Consider the following 24,077-nt stretch of genomic DNA (forward strand, 5'->3'; position numbering starts at 1 on the left):
CGGCCCTGCTAATGCCCACTTAAAGCCATCTAAGTTGGCAGCCGTCGCCATGCTCTGTGGTAGCGAACGTCAGATAGTGCAGGCCTGATCCTGCGGTATCTCCAGTGGGGAGGAACAAGCTTGGTGGCCAACCAGTGGCACATGCCATTTTTTGAGAGACTTCTTCTTTGCCCTTTTGACCACACGACTCCCTTTTTATTTGTGTTTTAGCTCAACAGAGCTAATTTGGCGCTGGAATCTAGATAGATTTCAGTCTGGGTTTGGTAAGAAACAGCATCTGTACAAATCCAGTTGCACAGTACCAAGGGGCCCTGTGGCGTTTTCCCTCCTAGGTGGGTCATAAGGAAAGGGTTAAATGAGTGTGAAGTGATTGGCCAGTGGGAACCCAAGGGGAGGAGTTAGAGTTACAGTTGGAGTTGTTGGGAAGTCAGTTGGGAGTTGGAGAAGGAAGAGGGAGAATAAGTCTGTGGGTTGGCTGAGTTTTGATGTGAGAGAGTGAGAGAAACTGTTAGGAGGAGTCAGATAGACAGTTGGGATAATCAGTTAGAAGTTATTGGTGGCAGCGGGGAAGTGATCATAGTGGTGGCACAGGGATCAATAGACTGTCAAACGTCCGGGGACCCTGTGTGATTGCCACAGGCACCTATAAACTGGGCCTGGTGACTGGCTCTTCATTAAAACAGAAGGCAGGAAGCAGATTTTCATGTGTGTGCAGCTTTCCCTTAGTCTACTTTTCTGTTCTCCTCTGACTTGGTTCACCCAGTGGTAGATAGGGCCATGGTAGGGACATAGGAAACTGCCATATATTGAATTAGACCATCCATCAGGGTCTTAGCCAGACTCCATTGTGCCTGTCCTGTACTTTCAGGCACAGCCTATAATGAAGGTGTGGAAGGGTGTGTGTGTCATGGAGAGGTTATTTCCCTTTGTCTGACTTCTAGGATATCTTACGGTGTCCTATTTTTCCTGAGTCGAACATCCTAAAGGACAGACGTTTCCTCTCTGCACCCATGCTTTCCCTTGGGACTCCTCCATACAACTTGTTTACAGTATTGAGTATTCATCCTGATTTGCTTGCTCGATGTTTACACAGAGGTTGGACCATGTCCTTTCTTCATCAAGCATTTGTTCTGCTTAGCGGGAGGCTATACAACAAGGAGCAGCCATCCAGATTTGCTTGTGCAGTGGTTGTTTTAAAGTTTTTTGGGTACTTAATTACCATTTCTATAGTACTTATCACAAAGTGGTGTACAGAAAACTAAAGCAATAACAGACAACTTAAGCAGCAGCCATTTTTGAAAAAAAAAGTCTTAACAGTTCAATACAGAAATGCCAAATGTTAAATACGAAAAAGATAGATGTCATCTGTCTTCCCATTAATTAGTTGTTTATCCCACATCTGTCCCTCTTCTAACTGCAAAAAGTCTGGCTTTAAAAAAAATAAAAAATGAATTGATTGCATCAGAGCACCAGAGTGCTTTAAATCCACTTAAACTGTGCACACCTACATTCCTGGTACATGACTGAATTTCTACTGCAAAATACTGATGGTCTGGAGGTGACCCTAGGCGAAGAAACAAATGACCTCTCAGCATTTCACACCAGCAGCTTTTATTAAAATTGGCCACACGATGGCATTGTTGCACCACTGGGGTTGTGAGCTAGAGGGAACAGTCTTCCACTGAGGAGCTCTCATTTTAAAGGAATGAACGCTAAGCGGAAGAATAGCATAATCTAACAAGAATTACCTTTGGATTCAACCAACCAGCCATGAAATCTAGCCTTCTGCCTACATCAGTGCTGAACAAGGAAGCTCATGAGAGATCTAAACCTCCTGGATCACTTAGTTCCAATATTTGCTAATCAGAGATGCATTGCCTCTGAATATGATGGCAAGAACACAAGGACAGACAAAGACCTACTGAAACCTTTTGATTTAAAAGAGCTGTCAGAATATGTACAGATGAGAAAGGTACAGGTATATATTCTACTGACAGATATAATTTTCCATGAATTTGTCTACTTTAGAAGATGGATCTTTTAAGGACATTTAAGCTTGAGGCCATTGCTACCTTGAAGCAGCAATTAACTCTGCAAGTCAGATTTACTGCATGTACGGTATCTGTCGTGCATCTACTGCATTCACAATTTTACAAGTCAGACCTTCAACAGAGTGTTGCACTGTATCCCGAGCCTTTTGAAGGAAGAAGAACTTTTGTTCAGGGCTCCAAAGAAGAATTCTGCCCTCCCTTGGATTAGGCCAGTTTTACCAGGAGGGTCATAGAATCATAGAATCATAGAGTTGGAAGAGACCACAAGGGCCATCGAGTCCAACCCCCTGCCAAGCAGGAAACACCATCAGAGCACTCCTGACATATGGTTGTCAAGCCTCTGCTTAAAGACCTCCACACTCAAATTCCTTCCCCATCCTTGCTCCCTAGCAGCTGCCTGAAAGAGAGCCTCCCTTGGAAAATCAAGCTGGACTGGAAACACCCAGAGCTTGAAGGGAAAAGGACTCCATTGGCGTCTTTGCAGCACACTACTCACCCGAGGAATTCCTGGTCATAGTGGAAGTTGACAACCATCCCCAGGAGAGCGATCAGCAGCTGTGGGAAGTTCCGGCGCACAGCTGCCTTGTATTCCTCCATCCTGAAGATGGTGTGCAACAGGCTGGTGAGATGTTCCTGGAAGAGAGAGAGGTGCAAGTCACTTTCCCTGCTTTTGTGCAGAATACGGAAACCCCTCGATATCACCCTGGGAAGAAGGAAGCCAGAAAGCAGGTGGTTGGTCCTTACCACTTGGGTGGCAGATTCCACCAAGGGGCTTTGGTAAAGCTGCTCGGCCATGAGATGGAGCAGTTGCTCTTGGTCGGCCAATGCTAAAACCTCCTTCCATATTCTCTGGCAGCCTCTGTGAATGCAAAAACAAGAGCAATGGTCAGATTCAAGTCTTCTGCTTGCTGCCCTGCCCCAGAGAGAGGAAATGGCAGCAAGGGCTTTCTGACCAAGCTCTGCAGCTTGCCAACCTTTCCCGTAGCCCAGTAGAACCTGGAGGGCTCCATGCCCAAAGGGAAACTGGAGGAGGTATTCAACCACTTTCTCCAGGCGGTGGTGTGACAAGATGCAGAAAGCGAAGACGGCCATGTTTCTGCCCTCCACTGTAGGCCCCTGGGTGAATTTGTAGAAGGCCTCCAGCAGCACCTCCACCTGTCAGAGAAAAGGAAAGGGTTCCTTGGAGAGTAAAAGGAAGCAGGGCTGTCTGCAGGCAGATCCCTCCATCCCTCATCAAAAGAGGGACCCTTGACCTGTGCCACCACAGCCATCTTCCTTCAAAGGTACCAATCAGGGTCCTCGGGAGTATTGGACACAGGCAGCTCCAGGGAACCAGTTCCCCTCTCCATTGTAGGCCAAGAGAAGAAGCTTGCCCGTCTGCTCCCAGAAGGAAGACTCCCCATTCCGGAACCCATGTTTCTCAGGACCCTTGGCTGAGCTTCTTGTCCTGACATTGCCAGGCCCCTCTCAACAAACATGGCCACCCAATGACATGAGGTTGCCTCCTCTACACCAAAGCGGAGATTCTTCTTCTCTCCCACCTTTGCAGACACCTTACCTCTACTGCTTTGCCACTAAACTGCTTGATGAACTCTTGCAGCAGGTGGGAGATGTCCAAGGGGTTGAAGCTGCTCTCAAGAACCAGGTTGCTGGCCAGGAAGCACATGGCCTCCAAGAGCTGCTCCACAGGGAGAAAGGCGCCAAAGACCTGAAGCAAGAGAGGAAGGTCAGAGATGCCCACAGGGCAGGGCTGGCGAGCAGAAAGCCCAGGTGCCTTGTGTGACAGCGACTTACCCTGGCAAGAGAGTAGCAGTCATTGACGAATAATTCAGGAACCGGACCTCTGGTGGAATTGAGGACCTTCTGAGCTCTGATGATGAGTGTTTGGTTCCTGGACGTTCGTGCCAGCGTCTCTGCAAAGGAAAGCCAAAGGGTTAGTTTGGGTCTTGCTCACCCCACCCCATGCTGGGATGCATTCTTCCAGTCTTACCTTCTTTGCGCCGCAGGATGGGCAGAAGATGGCAGAGGGCCTCTGCTGCTCGCTGCCTGCACTCCGGGTCTGGATCCAATGCGCACAGACAGGAAATCGACACCAGTTGGCCAAGGGAAGATGCAGGAAGTGCTACCGATGGCTGAGAAGAAACCCAGAGAAGGGACTGATAAGAGAAGCAACCCATCACCATTTATCCTACAACATTTATATTCAATCTTCAAAACATTCCGAAACATTTAGCATCCTATACAGAAAAAAAAAACAATTTCTTTTTGACTTCCCACCCCTCTTTCCCTGATGTTTGCTTTTTACGTCTTTTCTCAGCTGTTTTACTCACTAGGATTCATTCTGCTATGGCCCAGCTCTGTTCTCAAAATTGGGTATGTACCGGGATGCCTGATTGTCCCTAGGGCAACTTGCAGGGTGGGCCTAGAAATGACAGCCTGAAAGCCTTGACAGCCCTGCATGGTTGCAATGCTTTGCTTCAGTAACTCACATATTCCTGGATCTTCTGCAGGAGGTCGGAAAGATCTCGCAGCACCTTCCTTCGGACCATCTTCTTCCCACTCTTCATCGTGGTGACGACATCCGTAAATCTGGCCTTCAGCTGGTCCTTGCTGAAGCCTTCGGGAGGAACATCAGCCGCATCTGGAGAACCTGTGGTTGGGATGCTGAGGGGAGAGAGGAGTAGCACTTGCATCAAAAGGTTTTATTGCCTCCCATTCTTCAAAGACCCCTAGTACCACCACCATAGAAATGGACGGGGTGGTGGCTTTTGAAAGCAATTTGTTATGTACTGAGTTCAATAGGATTCAGAATGCAGCAGTCTGATTGGTCCACAGGAGCCACCCAATCCAGCTCCAGGTGGAAGTGAATCCGCACCCTGATTGGCCTACAGGAGAATCCCAGAATTAGCCAATCACGTGGGACCCATTGTGTAAATAATGTATATAAAGCAGACATTATGGGGGAACTTCCATTCCTCCTCACCACTATGAGCTGAATAAAGAGCATGAAATCCACTCTCGATTCCGAGTATATTTCACAACTGATGATTGGGGGCAGGGGATTAGCACAGCATTACCTTAGAGGAAGATCCTCCCCTTCTTCCAGACTGATTTCCGAGATTTGATCCTCATCGAAATCAATGCCCTGTCCATGAGAAAGAGAAACATGAACGTCAGAATGTGAAGAATGGATCAGACCCATTCATGTTTTTGTGTTGATCAGGAAAGCGCAGGCAAGGTAGGTTGGGAAACAAACTGAAAATCTCTGTCCTCCATTTTCTTAGAGACCTTATTCATGCATTCATTCCTTTAGAACATTTGTAGCCCTCTCTTAAGCCAAAAAAGCTCCAAGAGAGCCTTCCATGAAATCAAATGCAAGAAACTCCCTAATCACAAACTTCTATTGTAAGAAACAATCTGACCAACAGAAATGCAACACACAAGGAAAGGGGCAAGGAGGGCAGAGGAAAAGACAACTCACAAGCTCAGGCCCCTGGGTCTAGAATGCTGTTCTCATCTCTCCCACTGAGGCAACCTGCTGAATTGGCTGCCGCCAGATGCCAGTTGGGGGAGAGGAGGCCTGAGGGAGCTGGCCTGTCTCAGCAGAGCCCATGGCGCTGTTTCTCATCCATCCTTCCTCCAGGAGCAGAGCTCCGCCAGGCCTCCTGTCTCTCCCTCGCCTGCACCTGGGAGCAGCTCTTTCCTGTGATGGACTCTGTGGACAGGTGGGCAGCAGGGCTCCCTGCATCAGCTCTGCAGAAAAACCAGATCCATCTAGCACCCCCTTCCCCTCCACTGGGCCAGCCGCTCACACTCTCTTTCCCTCCAAACTATAGTACAAAGATAACATCCAGCGTGTAGAAATGGAAACGAAGCCTCTCCCAGATTCACATGTACAGAAATCAGAAGGAGTCCTCTGTTCAAAATAATAGTCAATCAACTGCAATATAGAACACTAAATTTTCCTTTTTGGCATTCCTTCTCCCCTTTCAGAAACTTGGGCAAAGCTCAACCCTTTCTTTGACTTTGGATAGCTCTTTGCCAAACTTGGTGATACCATTGATCTAGGTTCTAGAGTTAAGTCCCCTGGCCATGGCAACCTCCACTTACCTCCAGGAGTCTTTGGGATGCCATCTTCCAACGTAGTGACTGAGCACCGGTCACTACAGGCCACCTCTGCAAACCTCGAGATGCTGAGGATGCAGGAACCTCCGTTCAAGCAGTCACAAGTTCCATTGCTAGGCAACAGCAGTTGAGAATGTGGAATTCCCGGCCTCAATGCCAAGGTTCTAGGACAGTCCATGTGGCCTAGTGGTTAGAACAATATTAATGCCATGCAACTCAAGGGTGGTGTATATATTCTTTGAAATGTACAGTTTAATCCTTTTCCTCTTATTTTTATCCTGCTTTGCAGACTCTTGTTGCCTCTTAAACCAGCTGACATCAATTTAAAAGAAGGTGAGACAAGTCCTGTCCTCAGGTTTGGAAAGTCCAAAGACACTGAATGGAAGGGATGTGGAGGAAAAAGGAAGAGGAAAAGCCCCTTTCCCAAGGCCCAAGGAGAGGCCTGAGGTGTCCCCAGGCAAGTCCTGTCCTGCTGGGCCCAAGCTGACCTTCCTCACCCACAGCTCTTCTTGGACAGAGACGCAGCAATTGACCCTGTAGGCCTTCATGCCCAACTTCAAGGGGCTGTGGGGCTCAAGCCCCTCTCAGATTCCCTCGGGAGGCTTATCTGGGCCCCACAGGCAGCAGGCAGTGCCTGGCAAATGCTCCCCACCTGCTTAATTTCTAACTGTCAGAATAATCGTAAATGTAGAAACCAATCCAAAATAGAAGGAAGGAAGAAAAGGGGGAAGAGATAACCACCGATTCTGCTTCTCTTCCTCATGGAGCTTTGCCTCCAGTTGGCATAACCCCTCATCCCCCTGAGAGCTCCAATATAGGAAGGTGATGGTGCAGGCATCCCCAAACTCGGCCCTCCAGATGTTTTGGACTACAATTCCCATCATCTCTGACCACTGCTCCTGTTAGCTAGGGATGATGGGAGTTGTAGTCCCAAAACATCTGGAGGGCCGAGTTTTGGGGTGCCTGTATATGGTGCTTTAATGCCCAGGAAATGGCAGGTGGTGGTGATTATTTATTAAATTTGCATGCCACCCTTCATGTGGGCCATTTCAGTGACTGAACCCTCAAGGTAAGAAGGCCTCCTCCGCAGCCTCCACACCATCCATTCTAGAGGTGGGAAGGAGCCCAGAGACCCATTAGACCCCCAGCGAGAGGCCGAGGGAGGCGGAGCTTTGCAAGCAGAGGCTGCTGCTCCAGGAAAGGTCTTGCTGCTTCTCTGGGAGCCATTGGCATCAAGCGCCTCCCACCCCAGAAGAGCCTGCTGGCTGATGAGCTCTGTTGGCTAGCCTGGAGCGTCAATCAGCCAGCTAGGGAGGGAGGGCGAGGTGCCTAGCCAGGTAGGCTGCGCAAGACAAGCAGGTTAGGGTGTGGGGGAAAACTTTTACATTTTATTTCTTAGAACATGACCAAAGGCATCCCAAAGGGAGCAGGAGACTCTGTGCCGCTAAAACAGAACCAATCCATCTTTGGAAGGCCAGGTGGCCACCCCAGCTGGGGGTTTGCTCCTGGGTGAGGCTCTTCTGGCTCCCAGGGACCATTGTGACAGTCAGGGCTGTCTTAATTATATGCGGCGTAGGGTGCAAAGATCCGCTAGGCACCCCCCTCCCCAGGTTGCCCAGTCCCAGGCACGCAGGTGGGTGGAACCGGCCAGCTGCCTCAGCGCCTTGCTGGCTCACTCGTCCCCAAACTCACGGCGCAGAGCCACCCGCAGCAGAAAAGCCTTCTGTGGCGCTCCGACAGATGGGCACGATCTTCCCTGGACTTAACTCTTGGGCCCCAGACTCTCAGCCTGGCGCCCCTGAGAGCCCAGCACCCGGGTACCCGGCACCCCTAGTGCCTATGGGTAAGACGGTCCTGCTGGTGGTCAGGGAACCTCTCTCAGCCAGCTCCGTCCAGCCAGGCCACAGCCGTGCTGCATACCTAGGCATTCTCCAAAGTTTATAGAAAACAAACCCTTATTTTCTGTGCCTCTACTTTGCTTCCAATCTTATAGGTACTTAATCACCTGAGTTCACTATTACAGGGAGTTATGATTTTATAGTTCCAAGTTCCAGCACTTTGAGAGGCAGAAAATAACTTATTTTGTTCTCCCCGTAATACAAGGAATGATACCCAACTAAATCATACTCAGAGTAGATTCACCGAAATCAATGGGCTTAGGTTAATTAAGTGCATTGATTTCAATGACTCTATGAATAATATTGAATATCAGCCCACATTTTTATGAATCTATATCATGTTCTTCCCTTAGTCAAAAAGTCCCAATTCCTTGAGCATAGGGGAAAAGACAGCTGTTTCTTTTCTAACACACTATTTGATTCTTGTTGTTGTTTAATCTTAACCAGAGATCCATTATAAACTGAATTGAAATAACTGGGGCATTTTCATTTAATAAATAAATGCTTTTAGTAATGCCCCTTCCCCGATTTCCAAAATACCATATTTACTCGAATGTAATGTGCCATCAAATCTAATGCACGCCCTAATTTTTGCAACATAATTTGGCAAAAAAAGGTGTGCATTACATTCGAGTAAATACGGTATATCATTTAAAAAGAAAAACTGGCCACACCCATGTTTACACTTTAGCCACACCCACTTCCATATTTCAACCACTCCCACTTTGGCAAGGAGCCCTCAAGGGCTGAGCATCAGTCAATGTAGTTGTTGGCCTGAAAAAGTTTGGCCACTCCAAGTATTAGAGTAATACGGTATCATTTAAAGATAGGAAACATTTATGGTATTTCTTAAATGCTACATTAATATAGTTTTGCACACAGTGCCATCTGTTGGTTATACAGTGTAATCCTCATATACGGCAGAAACATTCTATTAGCACCTGTTAACTATGACTTTTAAGCTACACATTCTGTAGTAACTTTGCATTGGAAAGAATAAAAATTAGATGTCAACTGATTAAATATGCTTAGCTTAATCAACTGAATTTTAGTTGAGTTACATATTAAATGAACAGTACATAAATGATTTGCTGTTGTAAAACCCCATGGAAGTTCAGACACTTAACTGGTGGTGGAACTCTTGAAGAGGTTACACATCTAGCTATCAGTGATTTGCGTGGAAATTTTTCCGGTGCTTAATTTTTCTTCCACTATACAAAATGTGAACATGGTAACCATTTACTGAGCGATAATTTACCACGATGTGCATTTAGCCATTTGACAAGCCAGAATAAAAGTGTAACAATAAATAAATTTCTATTGTCCTTCCAGTCACTTTTATTGTCTTTTTTTGCCATAACAAGATATGGTCACATATCAGGTATGATATAACTGTCTATAGCTTTAAAGGACTATGGCAAGAACTTCCTGTGCCTGCATAAATTTCCATCTCCCTCTTTGAGCACATGCAAGCACATTATGCAGTGTGACAGAGAATCCATCAGTCTTTCTTTGTGTTTAAAAAGGCAAACCTCTTTAGCTGAGCTGGAATATCCTGCAAAATATATTGTAGTCATAGACTTTTTCAAAATAGCTGGGGCATATGAAATGACTGAATTCATTGCAAATAATATTGTTATATTTAAATTACACAACACCTTCCTGTTGAAAATAATGGCATACAAATTTACACTTGGCTTCATAGTGGACAAGTCACAATTTAAAATACATATTTTGTGTTGGATCCAACCAAGGACATCACCTTTAAACATACTCTTCAACATTTCTCCGATGAAAATAGGGATCTCCTATGACATAACAACAACAACATAGATATTATAAAAGATATCTGGGGGAAGATCTCCCATGTTCCAAATTTAGGGGATGTCCACTGTGTGGTGACACAAGAGAGAGCCTTCTCTGTACTGCTGATGTTTGTGAAATGCCCTCCTAGAGAACTGCGGAACTCTGACTGGCACCTAGATTCAGGTAGGTAGCTGTGTTGGTCTGACGTGGTCAAAATAAAATAAAATAAAAATAAAAATTGTCCAGTAGCACCTTAGAGACCAACTACCGTATTTTTCGCCCTATAGGGCACACCGGCCCATAGGGCGCACCTAGTTGTGGGGGGGGGGATAAAGGGGGAAAAAATTTCCCCCCCAGGCGCAGGGCTGGGGCGGGGGAAGCCCGAGCTTCCCCCGACCCCAGCCCCCAGAACAGGCTGCTATCCGCAAGCCTGGGGATAGCAGCCCCCAGAACAGGCTGCTATCCGCAAGCCTCCCCAGGCTTGCAGATATCTGCCTGAAGCCCGGGGCACGCTACTCAGTGCGCCCCAGGCTTCAGGATGCAGGCTGCTATCCGCAAGCCTAGGAAGCACAGCGGGAACTCCCGCCGGGCTCCCAGGGCTTGCGGATAGCTTCCTGAAGCCTGGAGAGCGAGAGGGGTCGGTGCGCACTGACCCCTCTCGCTCTCCAGGCTTCAGCGAAAGCCTGCATTCGCCCCATAGGACGCACACACATTTCCCCTTCATTTTTGGAGGGAAAAAAGTGTGCCCCATAGAGCGAAAAATACAGTAAGTTTGTTATTGGTATAAGCTATCATGTATAAGCTATCATGGTATAAGCACACTTCTTCAGATACACTGAAACAGAAGTCACCAGACTCTTATATATAGTGGGAGGGTGGGGTGGGGTTTTTCTCAGGAGGGTAGTAGGAGATGGGTGATTGACTCAATGGGTATGAACGACTGCAATTACGGTAGTCCTACAGGAGCTGTACGCCGGCTCCCTCGGCCAATAAAGCGAGATGAGCGCCACAACCCCAGAGTCGGTCACGACTGGACCTAATGGTCAGGGGCCCCTTCATCTTTACCTGTGGCCTGTTTTTATATATATATTATATTTTTTTATATTATGACCGGTACCAACATTGTTAGCTTTTTGGTGCCACAACAGGCCCCAGAAAGCTTAAGGGTTTTTAAGTTGGTGACTGTTAACTCATTCTATTTCCATGTGTTGTTGCTTTTATAACTGTCGTTTATTTGTTCTGTTGAACTGTTTCAAAGGCAGATTTAGAGCTGTGTGAGCAAAGTGCAGGTACTGGGCACTGAACCAAGGATGCCTTCTCAAAGCTTGGGTAAGAGAGCGCCCTAGAGTCTTCCCTCCTCCTTCCCAAAGCCTAGTCAGCACTTTCTCAGTTTTGGGGAGGGGGTGGGAGGGCTCTAGGGCCCTATCAGAACCCCCCCACCTCTTTCCCAAAGCTGGGTGCCTCCTTACCCAACTGACTCTTTTGGGTTTTTTAATCGATTAGTGTATTTTGTTGCTGGCATCTGTCTGTCCTGAGAGACAATTGAGTGTGCCTCAGGGTGAATACTGGAGAATCACGACACCTGCTGTAGCTTCCAAGACTAGTAATTCGTAACTGCTGCTTCCTGCATTGGTTTTGCTGTGTTGGAGGCAATGACTTCTCTGGGGCGCAAGCCTGGGCAGTGTGTATGGAGGTCTCGGGACTCAGATACAGCACATTAGTAAAGAAACAGCGATTTGAATGCACTATAAACATGCAAGACCAGATGGCGCCAGATGAGTGTTGTCAAGGTGTTGTCAGTGGCTCCCAGCTGGTTGCCAAGGAAAGTATAAAGACAAGGAAAAGTTTCTTACAGTCCTATTTTATTTCAGTTTTTACAGAGAGAGGCTATAGAACCCAGCCTCTTGGATAATGGCGTTGTCCCAAGTGAATCTTCAACACCCCCCTGTGTCTCTCCCACTTCCACATTCGTCATCCTTATCACCTCCTCTACGGGTGCCACTAAGTGTCCTCTGTCTTTGAGCTCTTTGCTCTCCTACTTTTAAGGCTCGCCAGGTTCTGGGAGATGGAGGGTCTGGAATGCTTTCTTGTGAAAATGCGTCCGCCAGCTGCTGCTCCAGTTCTGCCTCCTCCTCCTCCCCTCCCATGATTTTCCCAACTTTCCCCCTCCTCTGCCTCTGCGCTGTGACCTCCCGCAAACCCCTGTTGTAAATCTATACTGTCTTCTTCTTCCTCCTCCCTGGGAGGGTCAGGATGGGGAGGCGGTCTCCTCCGTTCCTCCTCTGCTCAGTCCCTGACAAGTATAGCCATAAGGCAGCAGAGGTTTACGTTCAGAGGTTTTCTCCTAGATGGGCTCCCTTCCCAGGTTGACAAGCCCCATCTGCCCCTCTCTTCCCTCTACAGCATGTGCAGAACCTGCCTTCTTAAATAAGGGACCCACTATTGGTCTCATCAGGGGACGCGGGGGGCGCTGTGGGTTAAACCACAGAGCTTAGGACTTGCCGATCGGAAGGTCGGCGGTTTGAATCCCCGCGATGGGGTGAGCTCCCGTTGCTCGGTCCCTGCTCCTGCCCACCTAGCAGTTCGAAAGCACATCAAAGTGCACGTAGATAAATAGGTACCGCTCCGGCAGGAAGGTAAATGGCGTTTCCGTGCGCTGCTCTGGTTCGCCAGAAGCGGCTTAGTCATGCTGGCCACATGACCTGGAAGCTGTACACCGGCTCTCTCAGCCAATAATCTGAAGAAGTGTGCATGCACACGAAAGCTCATACCAAGAACTAACTTAGTTGGTCTTTAAGGTGCTACTGGAAGGAAAAAAAATTTTTTGTTTTGACTATGGCAGACCAACACGGCTACCTATCTGTAACTCAGCCAATAAAGCGAGATGAGCGCCGCAACCCCAGAGTCGGCCATGACTGGACCTAATGGTCAGGGGTCCCTTTACCCTTTACCTTTATTGATCTCATCCACTCAACCCACCGGAGTCTGTCTTCCTATTCCTAACTCAGCAACGGTTTGGGACCCATCAGTTCCCCTCACCTGGTTTAGCCGGCCATTCAAAAGCCATTTCCCAGAGTGTGGCTTCTGTCATATGCTGACATCTTTTAGGAGTCACAGGTGAGAGCTGAGTGCAAAATGCGGGGACGAAAGGTGGGCAAGTTACCCCCAAAGAAGTGTCTCCCACCAGCTACCCCTCCCCTAACATTCCATATACTACATCATGGGTCAGCAAACTTTTTCAGCAGGGGGCTGGTCCACTGTCCCTCAGACCTTGTGGGGGGCCAGACTATATATATATATATATTGGGGGGGGGATGAACGAATTCCTATGCCCCACAAATAACCCAGAGATGCATTTTAAATAAAAGCACACATTCTACTCGTGTAAAAACACCAGGCAGACCCCACAAATAATCCAGAGATGCATTTTAAATAAAAGGACATTTCTACTCATGTAAAAACATGCTGATTCCTGGACCATCCACAGGCCGGATTTAGAAGGCGATTGGGCTGGATCCGGCCCCCAGCCCTTAGTTTGCCTACCCATGCACTACATGGTTTGTAAATGTTCTCTTCTGCACCCCCACCTTGGTATCTGTGCATATGCAGGGTGGGTTATCAATGTTTTTAATAAGCGAATAATGCCCTCTGGTCATTTGAATAATGCATCTCGAGCTTTTTGCTCTGAAAGCACCCCCTGCAATGCCTATGCGGTCTGCTTGTGGCACACCATGTGCAGGATTGCATGGCTGTTCTGCGAGAGGCTGTGGATGGTTCTGCCTCAAGGCAGAGGATTGGATTAGATGGCATTTTGGTTCGTTCTGACTTTGATACTGTAATGTCCAGCTCCAGGCAATTATCCATGCATGATGACAGTATTAGCCTTTAGCCACCACACAGAAAATTAAGCAGATAAGCAAGCGTCAATTATTTATCCCAGCACAATTACAAACAGAACCTATATGATAAAGAATCTATTAAAATAGAATCTCATATAAAGGCCAACTGGTGTGAATGTAATTTATTCTAAGATGTATAGTGATTAAATATTTAATTTTATGTACACCCATGTATAGTCTGTCACAGCGATTTTTACAGGCACTTTTGTTTTGTTTTGTAAACCTGAAAAAACCAGCCTCCAGCCAAGCACAGAACATTATTGTTTTGCTTAGAAATGCATACAGTGATATAACAAAGGCTTTTCAAGAGATCAGTCCAGCCAGGAAGAAAAAAATTCTTCCAAACAGAAGCACAATTTCATGCTGCTTCCGGATGACCTATTTACTGGGCGTTCACCCTGATTTGTTTGCACGAAGGGTGCATGGAGGTTAGACAATGTTGCATCAAACAATTATTCTCTCACCCCTTCTAGTGCATTTACATATCATGAGAAGTCTTATTTGGGGGGCGGGGAAAACTCTTGCTATGCAAGAACGCTAATCGACTTTAACCGTGCAACTCAAATTTGCTGTTCTATGATTGAATCCCACCTGAAAATGGGGACTGTGTAGAAGTGCCCTCAGACTGGGGTTGGATGTTGAGCACCTAGTCCCACTAAATTCAACAGGAATGATTCCCAGGGAAAGTCTGTGTAGAACTGCAGCCTGAATATATTCATTTGCAAGATTTATTAGATGCCATTCCAAAACAAATGTATGTGCAATTAAATAACGACGTTAAAATTCAAAATCAATCGTCTTCTTCTTTTTAAAAAAAAGTAATTAAAATGGGATCGTTTATAAGCGTAGAGGCTTCGTGTTATGGATCTGTCCATTAATCAGCTTTGAATATTCAGTATAAAAACAGGAATGCTGCTGATTAGGAACTTACTCATATGTCTGAATATTCTTGATCGCTTAATGTGACTTGACCCTTTTGACCACCCTGTTTTAGTCACAATCAAGATCCCAGTGCAATTTCTCCCACATTTTTAACGCATAGTTACAAATGGAAAGAGGATTTCAATTAGCATGAGCAATTGTGCATACAAAACCAGGCGGGTAGTAGTTATTCCAGATCAATTAATAAGAGAGTACAAAGTGTGGTTTTGTGTATGAACTCTGGGTATGGGTTCTGAGGAATATAAATTACTGCAGCGTTACTGCTCCCCACGAACATGTCCTTAAATCTTTCTGCTTTACAGCAGGCAGTACAAAGAGCTCTCAATATGTGAATATTTGCAGCAGTGGGATTAAAAAGAGTAGACTTATGTCTCAGTAAAATCCATCTGCAAAGAAATCCTTTATCACAAAACCCAGATACTGTTAAATCCAGGGTTAGATGCTTAGCTGGCATAAATCAGTGTTTATCTATTGACTTTGGTGGAGCTATTTGGGAGACTAGACCAGCAAAGGATTGACTCTTGTTTGAAAAAGCAGCCTCAAAAGTCAGCAAGCCCCGCTTCAGACTTTCTAAATAATGAATTGGCAAGACAGTTCTCGTTTCAAAGACATTGTGCTTTATTTGTAGCATTCTTCGCCGGAGGATTGAGAAAGCTGGATAAAGCTTCTAGAATGTGGGCGGACGTGACTGAGAGTGTAACAGTACACAGAAAGCAAGAGCTAATGGGATGCTGTTTCTGTGGTTCAGAAGCTAGCTAGTGAAGTGGCACATTTAAAATTATATATATATATATTGAAAAGTACAAGCTGCTCATTTGTATGAACAGTTTATTGATTATGGCATTGATAGGCAGAAGGTACACTACGGTTCACCTGACCAGAACACTACAGTTCACCAGTTTTGGATGGATCACTTAATCCTTGCTAGCAAGTTCTTGTAATACGACAAGGAAGATTTTGATCTAGGAAGGTTCCGAACGCTCTTAAGGAAGAGTACATACTCAAGAACATATAATGCAGATCAGTGATGCAAGAACTGTTAGGAGATTAGGACTGTGCACTCCTTCTTTGTAAATTTAAAACAGATTGGCAGGAAATATTTATTTAATTTTTTGAAAATTTGACCAAACAAATATCAGGACAGGATGGACAAGGCATCCGAAGGAGCAGCAGCAAAAGTGGAAGGAATCTGAAATGGAGAAAGCTGGAGATAAAAATCAGTTAATCACAAAGACGTGTGGGCAGCAACTGGGAGAATCCAGAATACTCTTATGAGTTTGTACAGGGTGGTGGTAGTGGTAGGCTGTATATCAGAGCTCCTTTTAATTTCTGAATCCATCATGGATTCAATTCCTGGAACAGCCAGGCTAGCTTCCTGGTAAGGTAATGACCATCTAAGTATGGGTCATTAAGGTAACAAAGGAAGTGGCTCTGTGCCAGAAAGAAAATGGGTGCCACCCCCTCCCTCAAATTGCTGGGAGTTAGAAAGACTCTGTCCGCACAGCAACTTTACTTCTTTGGCAAGATTATTTAGTGCAAAAAACCTCCATAAAAGGCATAAGGAAGGCAGATTGCTGAATCTGTTATCTGTGAGACAGGTGAGAACTAGGCCTGAGCATTTGTACCCTGCCGAAAGCAGCTTACAGGAATTCAAAGCAAGGCTACCTGCAGGCTTACATTCAAATAAATAGATCGCACACAAGGGGAAAAGGAGAAGGAAGGCCAAGGAAAATAAAACTCAAAACGCAGGCACCAATTTTCTAGACAGTTGTTCCTATATGGACACTGTTCAGAGGCAGGAAGTGCCTCGTGGAGCTGGGCCTCCAGCAAAGCAGGGACAATGAGCCCTGGCATGGACAGAATGGCTGCTCCCAGATGACAGTTGTCAGGAGAGGAGGCCTGATTATTATTATCAGCAATGGAGCTGGCCTGTCATATCCTGAGCTGCGGAGCCTCTTCATGCAGGGGCTGTCTATTCCTGCATCCCAGCTGCTGGGGAGATGGAGTCTAGCTTTCTCCCAGTTGAAGTGTTTGAGGACCGGGACATTCGCGGAGAAACCAAAATGCTTGTTTACAGAGCTATTTGCTTCTTCCAGTACACTAGCATTAGTTTGCCTGTCTTCCCAAGTGATGTGTAAGATTTTTCGGAGACACCGCTGATGGAATCTTTCGAGGAGTTGGAGGTGGCATTTATAAGTGGCCCTGTTTCACAAGCATACGGTATGGTTGATAGATCTCCGAAAAATCTTACACATCACTTGGGAAGACAGGCGAACTAATGCTAGTGTACTGGAAGAAGCATTGATAACCAGTGTCAAGGCAATGATTCTTCAACATCAACTTCGTTGGACTGGTCATGCTATTTGGATGCCTGGTGATCGTCTTCCAAAGCAACTACTCTATTCCAAACTTTAAAATGGAAAGCGTAATGCTGGTGGTCAACAAAAGAGGTTTAAAGACTGTCTCAAGGCAAATCTAAAAAAAAAATGTAGTATAAACACTGACAACTGGGAAACACTGGCCTGCGAGCGCTCCAGTTGGAGAACAGCCATTACCAAAAAGGTGTCATGGGCTTTGAAGACACTCGAACTCAGGATGCAAGGGAGAAAAGTGCTAAGAGGAAGGCACGCTTGGCAAATCCACAGTGATCAACTCCCACCCGGAAACCCATGTCCCCACTGTGGAAGGACGTGTGGATCCAGAATTGGCCTCCGCAGTCACTTACGGACTCATTGTTAAAACCATGTTCGTGGAAGCCAATCTTACTCAGCTACAATTGATCGCCAAAGTGATCGCATCCCAGCTGCTGGGGAGATGGGACATCGGAGAGAGGAGGCCTATTCCCTTCCTGCCTTTAGGATGCCACGTGGGAGGGGGGAGATAGGGGGTTGGACTCAGTGGCGTAGCGTGGGTTGTCAGCACCCGGGGCAAGGCAAGTAATTTGTGCCCCCTAACCCGTGGATTTGCGCCCCCTAACCCGTGGATTTGCGCCCCCTAACCCGTGGATTTGCGCCCCCTAACCCGTGGATTTGCGCCCCCTAACCCGTGGATTTGCGCCCCCTAACCCTAACCCCCAGATGTTGCGCCCGGTGCAGCCGGCCCCCCCTGCACCCCCCACGCTACGCCACTGCAAGTTGGACTAGATGACCCCCAGGAGCCCCTTTCGAACTCTGGAATTCCACGCGGCGAGAGGGAAGGGGGCGGGGCCGGGGGCGCGCGCGCGCTGCGGACCGACAGTTGCCCGGGCGCGCGAGAGGCTCTTTCTCTCGGCCGTTACCTCGCCGCGGGAGCGCGCGCGCGCGTGCGCTGCGAGGGAGCCTCTTCCCCCGCTCGGGCCTCGTCCCGCCCCGCTCCGGGAATGGGCCGGCCGAGGCGAGGCTTGGCCAAGAAGGCGCCGCCCCCCTCAGGCGGCGCTTCCCCTCCGCCTTCCCCCCCTCCGCCGTTACCTCAGGAAGGCGGGCGGCGGCAGCAGCAGCAGCAGCAGCGGGGCCTGAGCGGAGCCGGCGAGCCCCAGCGCAGCCCCAGCCGAGCCCACGCCGAGAAGGGACCGGCCGGCGCCGCCGCCGCCCGCGGCCTCCAGCAGCCTCTGGGCAGGCAGCTCCCCGGCGGGGCCTCGAGCGCCATGAAGCGGGGGGGCGCCGGCAGGAGGGCGGCGGCCAAGAACGGCGGCCCCCGCCCGGAGGAGCAGCGCGAGCGCCTGGCCCGGGGGCTCCGCGAGTGCCAGGACTGGCTGCGCGGTGAGAGGAGGCGGCGGGGGGAGCGGGGCCCGGCCCTTCCCGGCGGGCTTACTCGGGAGTAAGCGAGCCCACAACGGGGCTTCTCCCCCCGAGAAGTGATGTGGCGGAGGCGGAATTCGCTTCCGTGTGAACGCGAACCCTTCCTCGGATTTAACGGGAGTTCTTCTTTCGGGGATTGGGGGGTGTTTCGCTTGCAATATTTGCTTTCCGCCCCCCTTTAAAAAAATACATTAAAAAAAACTTTTTTAAAAAAATAATGACGTTGAAGGGAGGTATCCAAACGTGTAACAAAATGCGGCATTTTTTGGGGGGAAATTTCAGAAATCAGGTTGGCAGAAAGGAAGTCAGCGAGTCGTCAGGATAGTTAGAAATAGATGGATGGACAGGCGAGAGATGGGGACACATTCGTGCAACGGGAAACGGGTTTGCCCCCTTCGGATGAGAAGTCACTTCACTTGTCCTTTTGGATGTTTTTAATTGTAGATTGGTCTTTATTGCATTTTGCGTGCTGTGAGCCACCTTGTTGCAGGTTGATGAAAGAGCGGGTTATTTTTTAAATATATATATATCTATATATATTTCGCGGGTAGGGCTTGAATGGGAATGGAAAGGATGCAACCTGCTGCTCTATTCTTGGAAGGGGTGAAAATGGGAAGGGCTTAGATACTGATGGGACCGAGAATTTATGAGTGAGAAGGCAGAGACCATCACCCGGACTTCAACTAGGGATGTTGCTCTCTAAATCACCCTTTCGCTGGGACGATAAATTGTTCCTTTAAATCAAGACACCCAATAAAACCTCTATGGCTCTTTCATTTCTTCAGTTTGCTTCTCTGATACTTGGAAGGTTGGCAACCTAATGAAAATCCTTGTGATCCATTTCAGTGGTGTTGGGTTTACATTTATAGAGCTTAAGCAAAGGGTTGTGAGGGTTATTGGGGGGGGGGGGGCTTTTGTTTTCCATGTTCCTGTGATTTTTAAAAGTGCTGAAATCATAAAGAGCCGTACCTTTTTCTCTGTAGATTGTGTTCTATCAAGCTGTCTCCTAAATTGTGACGTAAGAAAAATATGGCGGGGTTTGTCAGCTTTCCTTAACAGTGCAGAACTTGATTTTTATTTCCTTAGGTAACATAGTATCTTTTGCTGGATTACTACAGTATTGTTTAAGGACTGTGCATACTTGTCCTTTCCTCAGGCAACATGCTTTATAATACAGGGCATAAGACTGCAATCCCATCTGTTTTCTAAGGAGTATACCCCGCTAACCTCACTGGGATTTGCTTAGGAGGAAACATGCATAGGATTGGTCTTCACGTGCAATAAGCTTATTACCTAGAGAACTTTTAAGGCTTTTAATTTAACCAGTAGCATGAATTTAAAGTAATGATCGCCATTTGTTTGAATTGGGAACTTAGATCTGCATTTAGTCCAAGTATTAATAATCATGCAGAAACTAAATAAAATGTTATTCAGGTTCGTTTGGACTATACATGCTGTAACTCAGTATTGATACTTGCTATTGTTGGTGGTAGTGGTGTAAAGCCCTAGATTCAAATAAAAAAAAATGCAAAAAAGTGCACATGAAAGAACTTTGTAAAAGTCATCTCTTTTTGCCCAGAGCAAATTTGTGAACTGCTGTAAGTTGAAATACAACTTTTAAAGAAATAACTGTGCAATTAGAAAGTCTAATGAAATTATTTTGTTTTTTAACACAGCTTATCTGAATGAAACAGGAATCTTCATCGCAAGAGCAGATAGCAAGATATGGATTACCCTTATAATGGGTAGGAAGAAATATATGTTTAAAATTGTAGTTTTTTAACAATGCAGTCCTCCATTTCTACTCAGAAGTAACTCTTACTGAGTTCAGTTGGAGTTACTTCTAGGTAAGTATATACAGGATTGCAAGCTAAGTCTCAGCTGTTGATATGCTTTTGATTCTAATAAGGACAGAGGGTTGCATCCAGTTGTGTGCCTCTGGTGTTGGCAGGCCCTTTGATCCAGTAGAGGTTGTTGTGAGCTAGTGTAGAGAAAATGATTTTTTTCTACAGTCACCTAGCATGCTTTTCTAAAGGGTCCCCAACCCTCTGGAGTAGATCTTGGGAGAGTACAGGAGGTAGCATAAGGAAGTGAGGGTCACTGAAAACTGCACACAAACCTACCTTTTGATAATGGAAACTTCGCTGGATTGAGGAGGGTTCTGTCAGTGGAGGGACACAATTGGATAGAGGCCAATATTAGTAGATTACTTTGGTGCATTAAGTGTGATATTGTCACTGAGTACTGTAGATGCAGCTTAAGTTCATTTAACTTCATTCTTAGAGTTGATTTCACATTTTCAGACATCTAGTGACCAAATACGTGAGGTTTTCACAATTCTGATGACAAGGGCCCTAATTTGAAAGTAAGATGCATGTGCACAATTCACCATAGACTTCATGTACTGGTGATTCAATCTCTACTGTTTTCTGATTTGTTCATACTACGTAGCAGAGGTTACACTGATAGTTTAAGTGTGCATATCTTTGTGCTTCTAGTGTAATGAAATTGCTCTCTGGACATAGTATCATGATTCTACCTTCTGAGGAGCCAGTATTTAAATAGTTTGACTTCAGTCTTTGTTGGTCTGGGTCATGCTCTCATTAATAATAATAATAATAATAATAATAATAATAATAATAATAATAATAATTTATTTATACCCCGCCCATCTGGCTGAGTTTCCCCAGCCACTCTGGGCGGCTCCCAATCAAGTATTAAAAACAATACAGCGTTAAATGTTAAAAGCTTCCCTGAACCTTCAGATGTCTTTTGAAGATAGGATAGCTACTTATTTCCTTCACATCTGAAGGGAGGGTGTTCCACAGGGTGGGCACCACTACCGAGAAGGCCCTCTGTCTGGTTCAGTTATACAGTTCAGTTGTACAGTTCAGTTATACAGATATATCTAAAATACATTAAAAATAAGAAAGAGTAATATTCTGGGTCCCTATTGCTGTCCCTGAGAACTAGGTGTAACTTTTTAAAGATTTTTTAAACAGGAGGTTGAAGTAACTTACCTTTTTTGTGATTTGTTTTAAACAGCCGCCATTGCTGGAATTCTTCACTGGTAAGTTTATCTCTGTTACAAGGTCTCAGCAGGCATGTGTGTCTCATCAAGGTCCACCTAAAATTGTGATCTTGTTATATTATTAATGCCTTAGGCAATGGTTCCTATATTTGAGTTTTCCTGTCTCTCTCCTTTTATACGGACAAGCAATCAGAGCTTCAATCTCTCGTTCTTTTTTACCCAACCTTTTTTGTTTACCCACACATCTTCATGCACGCACCTTCCCCTGCTATATTTTTCTCTTTGGGGGATGGTTTATTTCCCAGGTCCAGAAAGCTAGACCCTTTCCTGATGAACTGCCATGGGGTGGATCCAGAGTTTGAAATTCGCCAGGCGCATTTTGCACCTGGCTACTGGCCACTTATGGGCTGATATCTGGGCACCAGGATGGCACCTGATGTTTCCATCATCTGGAAGTACATGCCTGGGGATCCTTGGGTCTTGTTTGCCTTCACACACTAGCAATTCACACTCTGTAGAATTCAATCTGTGATATTTTATCTGCACAATCAGAATAAATTTCAGGAACTAAAAAGCTGTATCGTAAAATACGACTTTTGAGCCATCTGGCCCCGTTTTGACAACTGTCATCCTGGTTTAAGGAACCATGTGGTTCTGCTTAGGGAAGTCTGCTCCTCTGCATCCTGCATAGAAACAGAGTGGGCTGGGGGATGACAGTTGTATTGCCCTGTTCCTCATCTGCTATCCTCTCTGTGTAGGCTAACAAAAAAAAAGTACACCATTTATTTTTGTGATCTTATTTACAAGGCTGCTGTAATTTTATACTAGTTCCTTTAAGCTGCAGATTTATTTCTGAGTTTTGTTGTTTTTTGTTTCTTTAGGTGCCATATAACAGCTCTCTTTGAAAATGACCGTCACTTTTCTCATCTTTCAACCCTGGAAAGGGAAATGGCTTTTCGAACTGAAATGGTTAGAGCGTCTGTACTTTAAGCGACACTGCTATTTTTAAAGCCGTTACCCAAAATGTGTTTTTAGTGTTTTTCAGCCAGCCATGGATGCTTACCAGTTCTGTAATAGTAGTTTAAAATAGTATACATTCTTGCCTGTGATTTATTTTTAAAAAATGAAACAGCCATGAAAGTGGATTTCTGAATCAAATGGGTATTGCAAATATTGGTATGATAACCTATTAATAAAATAAGATTTTAATTTTTGTTCTTTCATTCTCTCAAATTACCTAGAATGATTAAATTTATATTTAGTCGTGTTTATTCAACATTTCTGGTCTTCTACTTTTTGAAAGCAAACATTGCTTACAAATTATTTTTGGCTGAGTTTGAACATCACACCAAACTGTGGCAGCAATGAGTGTAGCCTCCCTTTAGGTTCATTCACTCCCTACTCCCACCCTGTTCTCCAGCATGTCTGTGAGAAGATTGGAAGCTTCCCCTTCTGTGTTTTTAACTGCAGCTTTTCACTTCACTGTCCCAACAAACTTCAGTAAATTCTATCTATGGGTTTTTTTAAATAAGCCAACTTTGAATTGCAGTTTTTAGCTATGAATATTGAAATAAGTTAACTTCAAACTGCATTTTTGAAGCTGCTGTGTTTCAATGAACCTTATTTGTTTGTTTGTTTGTCACTAACTGCAAAAATAGTCTTAAAGCATCTTACAGGTTTTTAAGAAAACATACAGTACGAAATATCACTTTTGTACTAACAAGCAGTGCCCATCCTTTAAGAATATAAGAAGGGCACATCCTACCCCACCCATCTAAAGATTAATGTCAGAGACTGGGTAGATAGGAACATGTTCTTCTGATGCCTAAAGGATGCTAGTGTTGATAACTAGGCACATCTCTCTGGGGAGAGAATTGCACAGTTGGGGAATTGCCGCTGGGAAGACTTGATCTCATGTTGTCACTCTCCACATCTCCTTCAAGGTTCATGTGGGGAGATGTGATCCCTAAGCTATCGGGGTCTTGAGTCATATGGCTTTATAGGTCAAAACCAGTATTTTGAATTGAGTCCAGAAACTAATTGGCAGCCAATGTAGTTGGGCCAGGTTTGGCATTATATGCTCAAACCTCCTGCTTCCAGTCAGCAAATGTGGCCACTGAATTCTGCACCAGGTGCAGTTTTTGAATTGTCTTCAAAAGCAGCCCCACATATAATGCATTGCACTAAGCTGACCTAGAGGTTATCAAAGCATAGACAAAAAAACACTAGGCTATCTCTGTCTAGATAGGGTTGCTATTGCGCCACCAGCTGAAGCTGATGGAAGGTGCTCCAGTACACTGAAGCCGCTTGTGCCTCAAGTAACGCTAGAAATATCCCCAAACTGTACACCTGCTCCTTTACACAGAGTATAGCTAGAATAGGTTGAACCCCACGTATTCAGTTAAAGGAAGCACTCACTAACAGTACCTCAGTCTTCCCTGGACTGAGCTTCAGTTTATTGGATCTCATCCAGTCCATCATTGAGGACAGACACCTGTCTAGCCCAACCCACTGCCACACCTGCTGATGTAAAGGAGAAATAGCAACCA

The 24,077-nt window shown here is 46.0% G+C and overlaps 2 protein-coding genes across 3 annotated transcripts in view; one reads left to right on the forward strand and one right to left on the reverse strand.

The window, feature by feature from the left end:
* Window positions 1-2,543: 2,543 nt before the first annotated feature.
* On the reverse strand, window positions 2,544-4,744 carry LOC310745480 (uncharacterized protein; the record flags this gene model as incomplete). 2 transcript variants are annotated; one of them, XM_083578163.1, is made up of 6 exons in its annotated part: window positions 2,544-2,684; window positions 2,796-3,206; window positions 3,610-3,759; window positions 3,846-3,964; window positions 4,042-4,183; window positions 4,541-4,744. In XM_083578163.1, 6 exons carry the CDS (start codon window positions 4,742-4,744, stop codon window positions 2,544-2,546), a joined length of 1,167 nt encoding a protein of 388 aa, XP_083434289.1. The 2 variants fall into 2 exon arrangements, with proteins under 2 accessions (XP_083434289.1, XP_083434288.1); XM_083578162.1 differs by having other exon boundaries at window positions 2,544-3,206.
* A 13,265-nt stretch (window positions 4,745-18,009) lies between these two features.
* Window positions 18,010-24,077, forward strand: part of DPY19L1 (dpy-19 like C-mannosyltransferase 1) — a 39,697-nt gene continuing 33,629 nt past the window's right edge. The window contains exons 1-4 of the mRNA XM_083577908.1: window positions 18,010-18,458; window positions 20,174-20,242; window positions 21,543-21,567; window positions 22,410-22,497. Coding sequence (XP_083434034.1) covers window positions 18,080-18,458; window positions 20,174-20,242; window positions 21,543-21,567; window positions 22,410-22,497 — 561 coding nt within the window. The 5' untranslated portion in view covers window positions 18,010-18,079. The remainder of the gene's footprint in view (window positions 18,459-20,173; window positions 20,243-21,542; window positions 21,568-22,409; window positions 22,498-24,077) is intronic.

Source organism: Podarcis filfolensis, assembly GCF_964270895.1.
Source record: "Podarcis filfolensis genome assembly, chromosome: 12".
NCBI classification, from domain to species: Eukaryota; Metazoa; Chordata; class Lepidosauria; order Squamata; family Lacertidae; genus Podarcis; species Podarcis filfolensis.